The sequence below is a fragment of the Lichenostomus cassidix genome, chromosome 4 (genome assembly GCF_008360975.1).
Source record: "Lichenostomus cassidix isolate B80296 chromosome 4, HeHo_3.0, whole genome shotgun sequence".
NCBI lineage: Eukaryota > Metazoa > Chordata > Aves > Passeriformes > Meliphagidae > Lichenostomus > Lichenostomus cassidix.
In genome coordinates, this window is record NC_139484.1 from 48352095 (window position 1) to 48360777 (window position 8683).

Sequence of the window (8683 nt, forward strand, 5' to 3'; positions counted from 1 at the left end):
CCTTTGAGTCCTACCTCCACTGGGAGATAATGTGCTGACTAAACACATTTAGTTCTACCTTATAGATTCCCTTAAGGCTGAAAATCCTTGCAGTTGAGCTTGGATCTCAGATACACTCTCTGCAAGGTAAGATCTACTGTGGCCTCAGGGATTGTCCCATGTAGCAGGGACTTGGCAGCACAGTGGAGATGCCCTGCCTGATGTGGTCTCCTACAGCAACACGATGTAGCTCATTGTGGAAGCTGTGGTGTGCCAGGGCATTGCCAGAGCTACTCATCAAATGCTGCACCACAGTTTCTTGGGCTGTTACAGATGGATTTTGCTGGCAATGTGTTATGTCCTCCAAACCCTAATCTTAGCTTATCTTAGCTTTTATTGACACTAAAATAAAGTGCTAACAGATAGCTGTATGGCTAACAGAAGGGGCAGCTTGTCTTCTGGGTGTGTGCAACTCCTCAAAGGTGCTGGTCTTATAATTGGAAATCCTGGTATTGGACAGCCTCCTCAGGATGTGCAGATTTCTGTTTATTCAAACAGGCTTCTGTGCAGTGCAAGCAGCTTGGCAAAACAACACAGGATGCTCTTCCTGAGATCATCTTGTAAAGGAATGCATAAATCATCTGTTAACAACTCTGTGAAGGAATAGTATTGATTTGAGGTAGCTGCTTGTAAATGGTAATAAATAACCATATAATGGTCACAGAGATTACTTTCAATGTTATTTTAAGTTAATGCAAACACAGGTTTCAGCTACTATGTCTGCCCTCTGAAGAAATGGACCTTGACCCAGTAATAAAGTGTGTACAGCACTCTACTTTTTTATGCTGTGTCTTTGTTACCTGCAAGTGATGGTCACTGCCAGCAAGCTTTTCTTGTATGTAAGATGGGGGCAAGTTAGTGAAGGTATGGTAGAAAATCCATGTCTGTTAAGTGAATTATGTTTTTGTATTGCAGTTAAAATACTGGTAGGGGAAGGAATTCAGACTCAAAATGTGAAGTTGGTAACTTAGGACATTTAGAAGATGACAAAAAAGCTAAAGCCAAGCACATAGAAAACAAAATCTGAAATGTTTAGGAATTTCAGAAATTCCTCACCTACAGCTCTCAAACAAGGGAAGGTCTTGTCAGAGCTCAGGATATTAAATGTGGGACTTCTTGAGCCTGAGCATTTCCAGAGATCTGCCCTGCATTTCAGTAATGCTGAAAATTTACTTCAAAAGGCAGAAGTGTCTAAGGTTTTTTATGTGGCACCTCTTTTCTTTTTTTTCCCCCCTTAGCTGCTAACTTTTCATAGGCTACAGGTAAGCCATATCCCATTCTCTTGGAGTCCAGTTAGGAGTCTTCAGCTAGCTTTTGAAGCATTAAGCTAGGAGGAAACCATTCCAAAGCAAGGCTTGGCACATGTCCAGATGATCCAAAAGCATCAGTCTTTTTCTAGGAGCAAGATTCCAGCTGAAACTCAGCATCTCTGTGATGTTGCAGTGCAGGAAAAGGGAACAACATGCTAAAAGGCTCTTGTGGCCAAGGGACTTGGGGTCAGGCTGGAGCTAGGAAACCTTGGAGCATCTTGTGTAATAAACAGCACCTTCCTGGATTATTGCTTTGTGATTTTTCCTGCAGGTCACGATCAGTTGGGTAAAACACTGTCCCTCCCTAGGATGCCTCCATCTTACATGCTGACAGGGCAGTGCTGCACCCAGCAAGAGCCAATGCTGCATGCTGCATGGGCTGCATTCCCCATGCAGGAAGGGTTCAGGTGGCAGCACATTCCCCATGCTGCCCCACTGCCTCCTGTCCCTGCTGTGCCCTAATGTATGCCACTGCAGGTTGGGATGCAGTGAGATGGAGAGGGGCCTCCAGCTTCACTGTCTTCCTGCATAGTTCCGTCATGTGGAATTGCTTCCAAATCTCATCCCCTGATAGTTTTGTGTGGCTTGGTTTTTTTTTTTAATATTATTTATCAGGCTTCAGGTTGCAAAGCACTTTGATGGAACAATCACATGTACCTATTACTGCACAGCCTTTATATTGCAAGGGCTCATTAGGGGCAAAATCTGCTGCTCAATTAGATACAGTACTTAAGTGTAGGAGAGTGTCTGTATCTCTTGCAGAGCTGGAAGGCCAGCAATCCATCTGCCACAGTCTCTGATTCTCCCTGGATAGCTTTGGTATGAAATTCTTCAACTCACTAGGCAACTAAAGTGAATAAAAAAATTGGCCATCCATGCTACATTAAACCCTGCTCAGAATATTTACAGACTTTCATATACAGAAATACTTTAGTTTATACTAGGCCTGTGTCTTAGGAATATCCCTCCTATCTCTTCACCATTTAGAGTCTTGATGGCATTTATTTATGTGTAAAGCAGAGAGGCACTGAAAAGAGACTTCAGGCCTAAGAGGGTGGAGCAAAGTCCCAGAGAAATCTGAAGGTAGTGAGAGGGTCACAAAGGAGGAATGAACTGTGGTTGCTTGGAGGGCATGAAAAAGCAGAGGTGCAAGATCAGTGAACAGAGAGTTCACTGATGCAAGGATGGCAATTGGGCAAAGCCAGGCTTCTTCCTGACTCAAAATGTATCACTTTGACTGTTTCAGAAGAGCTCAAACTCTTAAATAGCCTGAGAACAAATAAACCTAGTCCCGGCACTTCCTTCACCCATGCTAGAAAGCTATACTGTGCTGTGGTGACTAGTGCAAAAATCTCCTTTGTAGGGCAGCTTTATTTAACTTTTGAAAAAATAAGGTCAGAAATTTAGGGCAATTAGTGTGAGGAAAGCTCAGCAGGTTCACATCTCCCTTATGCAACTAGATCTCTAATTACTATCTGCATATTTTAAACACTTTTTACAGTCCTTTGAAATACGATTTTTCTCTGACTAGTTTGTATGCTGTTTCTTGTTTCTTTTTAGCAGTTAAGAGCTGCATATGTTTTCTATCTTAATATGTAATTCTCTCCCTACTTCATCTTCAATAACATATTTGAGTAAATTTTGCTGTTTATTTACACTTGCATTTGGAATTATGGGTTGTAACTTGAGTAAGTTGCATGAGTATGAAACCATAATGAGCTTTTTAATTATACAGATTAAGCACCAAACTTTCAATATGTGTTTCATGGGTAAGCAGTTTATTACATTTGTAGACCTGCTTTGTCAAAGGCATGTGTTTTACACCTTGAGAGCTGAAGCACCACCTGTTAAACCAAAGCAGGACTCGCAGTTACTGATTCTAATCCCATAAAATTTGTTTTGCATGTTTCTAATGTGCCCATTTATCTTGTTTACACAGAGACTTTGCTTATGTGGCCAGAGACAAAGACACAAGAATTCTGAAATGTCATGTGTTTCGATGTGACACACCTGCAAAAGCCATTGCTACAAGTTTACACGAAATCTGCTCAAAGGCAAGTGGATTTATAATCAGCTGCATTTGTCTGTTCAGAGGTCCCTGAGCCTTATACATATAGCTTTACATATATAGCTTATACATAGCAGTTACAGACAGTGTTAGTCTAGTTTCTATAACTGACAACAGGAAACAGTGTAGAGAATTTGTAAGGGAAAGAACAAAAATGGTTGCGAATTACAGGAGGGTGGGCATTTAGATTTAAGGAGGATGGTATGTGATTTTGATTTGACAAGTGTGTATAGAGACTGAAGGCTTTCCTGAATAATAAAGAAGCTGCAGGTTCAAAATGGAAAAATAACACAGAGGTTCAATTAATAATAAACTATTATGTTAAAATCTATAAATAAATCAGACCTTGTTTGAATGGTGTTATTCAATAGTATTATTCTGCAGGACATAGAGGAAAATAGTTGCTAACTGTATTTTAAAAAATCATGAAGAAGAGGTTCAAGGTACTCTAGTACATATACCAAAGGATCTTTGTTCCTGCTCTGATAATGTTGTCCTTAACACTGGAGAGGACTGTTCTTTTCAGTCATTCTACCCTACAGATTTGACACCATTCCCTCATCATTACTTTTGATTTTCTTGGATGATCAGTTAATGAGTGTCCCCTGAACAGTCATTTCATGCAGCAGTAACAATGCAGCATATCCTTTACTGCAGGCAGTCTGATTGAAACTTTATCAAGAGGAAGTTAAACTAATCTGCTTGAAACTTTTCTTTTATTCTTTTATCGAGCTGTGGTGGATTTAAGACTGCATCCCCCTTTTAAAAAATATTATGCTGCTCATTTTGGTTTTCCTTAAAACACATTAGTTGGCATCACAGGAAAAGTGGGCTGTGGGGATGAATAACCTGATCAGTTATCCCTGTCTAACTTGTCTCTCCTCATGAGTCACAGCTCTTCTAGAAATGTTAGCTAGGAAACCTTCAGTGTTTAAAATTCTGCTGTATGACTGTCATTTGCTTTTTACATGTTAGTGAATGGAATCAGTGATGCCAAGCCTTTCCCCATAGTCAGTTGTATAGTCTAAAAATTTTTCATTTTTGCAACACTGCAGACATGGTACTGAACTTGTTTGTGGTGTTTCATGCAAGCAACATGAGCCTGTACACAGTGTGCATTACTGTAACCCTCTGGCAACTGTGCAAAGCTTGGCAGGTTTGTCCAGGTTTTAGGTGCCAGAGGGAGTGCCAGTGGCAGCACTCGGGGAGCTGCTCAGGTTGGCCAAGGAACTGCAGGCTGTCCTTGGTGGATTTTAACACCAGCACTGCAGCAGTGGTGACTGGAGACCTGTTATGTTCTTCCTAGTTCTCCTCCAACTCTCCAATTCACACAGATGTTTCCAGCAAGTCTAGCAGGGAAAATGTGTTACACAGGCCCTGCCACTGCTGCTTTTATCTAGTAAGGTCAACATCAAGTAAATGCTATGGTAGCTTTACACAGGAATATCAGAAAGGGAGTAGAGCTGCCACAGAAGTAACTATGACATTAAACTTCTGACATTAATTTTGGATAACAGAACAAGTAGGCATATAAAACCATAGCTGACAGTAACAGTTAATTCAGCAACAGATGTGTTCCTGATTCAGGGAAGCACTTGGCTTGTGCTGACATGCTGCACCTCTTTACTGAGTCAGGGTTTCTTCCTAAGCTAGTATGTATAATTTTTCATCAGAGGGGGCAGGAATATTCCCATGTGTCCTTGCAACAGAAAATACTTTCAGAATATAAAACATTTTAAAAAAAAAAAAAAAGGAGGTGGCAGAGGAGAGAAATTTGCTAGAAGCATTTGCAGACCAAGTGCAATCTGCTGTAACACCAGTTATCTTTATAGCTTAATTACAATGAACAGTCATAACAAAAATTAGCAGATAGCTGTGGTTCATATATGAACTTTGGAAAACCTCTGTTAGCTACCCTGGATCATATTTGTTGGGAATAGCCATCCTAAGTGGTTATTTAGAAGTGGGGATTTATTTCTTCTTTTGCTAGTACTACACACTTTGCGGGAAGAACAGGTTGTATTTTGGACAGGATTTTTAATTCCAGAATAAACATTAAAATGGAGGGAAAAATTATACACAGAAGATGGTTCAGAGGGGAACATAAATAATGAACACTATTCTCTGTGTGTTAAATATTTATGTTTCTTGCTACATTACTCTTCACTACAATTTTGCTGTTGATAAAAATGACCAGGTTTTTTCCCTCCTCATTCTCTCTTTCATGTAGGCTTGAACACCATTTAAATTCTTTATGTAGTTAAGGAATGGTGAATAAAGTGGAGTAAAATCAAAGTGGTTATTTAAAAAAGAATAACCTGCTTAGTCATGTAGCTTCTGACTTATTTCCAATTTCAGAAACTAGGGTTGTAATAGGAGTAAATTTGTAGTTGCTGCTGTACTATACATATATTTTTAATGCTATATTATCACTGTCTTCTTCAGATTATGGCTGAACGGAAGAATGCTAAAGCTATGGCTTGTAGCTCATTGCAAGACAGGACAAATGTCACCCTTGAAGTACCTCTGCAAGGTATTGTGTGTTACAGTTAGTATCCTCAGGATGGTCCTATTTCAGATAGGAAACTTGTTTCTGATGCAGTTTTTCACCAACATGGAGCATATTGGGTGGAGAAGTCAGGAGTGTAATCCTGCCTTTTAATTAATGTATCTGACTGATTGTAACCTGTTCCTGTATTACTTTTGTTTCTTGGTTATGTTGACAGATACGGACTCCTCAGTTATGTCAACTTGCGCATTTCAAAATCTCTTTTATTTTGAAATGCAAGTGTTGCAAGTACAGTCTTACTTATTTGTGGCTACTCAGAATACTGTCTTTTTCAAATCAAAATACCTCCTGACTTGAGACTGCACCAGTTGGCGAAATCTTCCTTAAAACCAGAATATACTCCAGTTAATCACTTGGATTCAGAGGAACCACAGGAGTACTCCTCCTAGGTTTCAACATCTATTTTAGCAACTTCTGAGGCAAGGGTGCAAGTGGGTTGTCATTCAGCTGAAGAGTCTTTTGCACACTACTGCATGGTAGAAAGAAGTTGCCTTTGCATGCTCTTATTAGTTGTATCTTAGGAGCTTCTGTTTTGAAAGTATTCCAGGAGAACAAATATACTTTGTGTTAGCTTTACAGCAAATTATATGCTTCTAGATTCACCAATTTGAACTGAGTATCTTAGTCCTAATCCATACATCAACTTGTGCAATGGTCTGTGTAATGTGTACTGTTCAGGCAGTAGTATTGATTACTTGGAGACTGCATTTAACATATTAGCAAGGATGGTATTAAAAGCAGATTCCAGATTTTACATAGTTATTGCAGTGAAACTTAGGTCTATATATCTCAGAGATCCATTCATCTATATTTTCTGTGTTTTAATATGCCAGCAATATAATGTGATCTTACTCTTAGCATAGACTAAAAATTCCTTTAGAAATTATTGTTTTAATCAATGCAATACCTTCTGAGTACAATTAATGGGTAAACAGTTTTATGTTATTGATAAAATAAAAGTGTTTTTCCCTGCTGTGAATGCTGATAAACAGAAATTGACTTTTGTTCCCATGCAGTAGATTTCCCAACACCAAAGACAGAACTGGTGCAGAAGTTCCACGTCCAGTACCTGGGCATGCTCCCTGTAGCTAAACCTGTGGGTATGTAACACTTCAGTGACTTCCAAAATACCTTAAACTCCAATGGCTCATCAACTGCCAGTGCATGATTTTTTGAAGGGTAGCAACTCTTCTGTTTCAGTCATATAAATCAGGCATGAAGACATTTAATATTCAGGGCGTCATAGGAACCTGTGTTTTGCAAACAGGGTATTTTGGGAGCTACCAAGAAGGCGGAGTTTCTTTCTACAGCTTTCTCTGATTATGAGTTCTGCTACTAATGAGGAGGGCCCTAGAGAACTGAAATGGTGCCAAAGCTAAACAAGATATTATTCTGTTTTTTACAAGCCAGAGGCACCTGTTTTTGTTTTCCAGATGGAGAAATACAACTTCATAATACTTCCTTTCATTATCAAATTAATTTTAATAAGGAATCCAAACCAATCTGTTTTCTAAACTACTGTGTGAAGATTAAAAAAATTTGTTATTGTTTACAGATATTATTTTTCACTATTGCATTTTCTTCTCTTTTAGGAATGGATACTCTGAATAGTGCCATTGAAAGTCTAATGGCTTCCTCTAGCAAAGATGACTGGATGCCAGTTACCATGAATGTTGCTGATGCTACTGTCACAGTCATCAATGAAAGAGTAAGGCAGACTGTGTTGTACAAAACACATTTAACACAAATGTTGAAAACCAGGAACACAGAAATGCTAAGAGGGTTAATTTAAACTAATATTCATTTGATTATTTTGCATTTTATTTCTTTCCAGAATCTGCAGAGGCTCTTATTGCTCGTAGCAGCTTCAGCTTTCTTCCCATTCCAAGAATGTTCTCAGAAATAAATTATTATAAGTATTCATTGCATACTTAAATTCAGCATTTTCCTTTCTAGGAATTTTGAGTCTAAAATGTTGTAGGTTAGGCCCTAAGAAGCAATCCTAAATTCCAAACTGCATTTGCCTTATTCTTGGTATGGAAGCCAAGAGTAATATTCAAATCTGCATTACAGAGGAAAATGTAGAGCATATTCCATAGTGTTTAATACAGTGAACCTTACTAACGCTGTCCTTTATATATGTGTTTTGATGAGGAACTAAACAACATATCGATAACATACTAGTGATAGGGGAGCATGCTTTGAAGTCATTATAGGCATGTTGTTTTGTTTCTTCACAAAACAAGCAGCTTTTGAAATGCACAACATGCTCCATGGTAATGCTCAAAGGCTTGGTTTTCTGGTGACAGCCTGGAAGGGGAGATCCAGCCCAGGCCTGAGCACGCTTGCTTTATGCAGAGAGATAAAAAGGAATTAAAATACAGGATCAGTATGTCCTCCCATTTAATCAACATTGAAAGTTCCACAGAATATCCAGTAGTAATGCTCAATCCTCTGACTGATAACCAGAATGAAGAGGAAGTCATGGTGGAGTGTCGTGTGCGGTTCCTGTCCTTCATGGGAGTCGGCAAAGACATCCACACGTTCGCCTTCATCATGGACACAGGAAACCAGCATTTTGAGTGCCATGTTTTTTGGTGTGAACCAAATGCAGGCAATGTATCAGAAGCTGTTCAGGCTGCTTGTATGGTAAGTGACCTTCTTCAAAGGCATCTAATAGCACTTAAGACTTTCACT

The 8683-nt window shown here is 39.2% G+C and overlaps 1 protein-coding gene across 10 annotated transcripts in view; it reads left to right on the forward strand.

Annotated features, from left to right (window-relative positions):
- APBB2 (amyloid beta precursor protein binding family B member 2) overlaps window positions 1–8683 on the forward strand; it is a 171170-nt gene that overhangs the window by 157058 nt on the left and 5429 nt on the right. For 8 of the 10 annotated variants that reach the window (XM_085059094.1, XM_085059097.1, XM_085059095.1 and 5 more), the window contains 5 exons: window positions 3289–3403; window positions 5863–5950; window positions 7003–7086; window positions 7579–7694; window positions 8456–8635. In XM_085059094.1, coding sequence (XP_084915220.1) covers window positions 3289–3403; window positions 5863–5950; window positions 7003–7086; window positions 7579–7694; window positions 8456–8635 — 583 coding nt within the window. The remainder of the gene's footprint in view (window positions 1–3288; window positions 3404–5862; window positions 5951–7002; window positions 7087–7578; window positions 7695–8455; window positions 8636–8683) is intronic. The other 2 variants (XM_085059099.1, XM_085059092.1) reach the window with 1 other exon arrangement.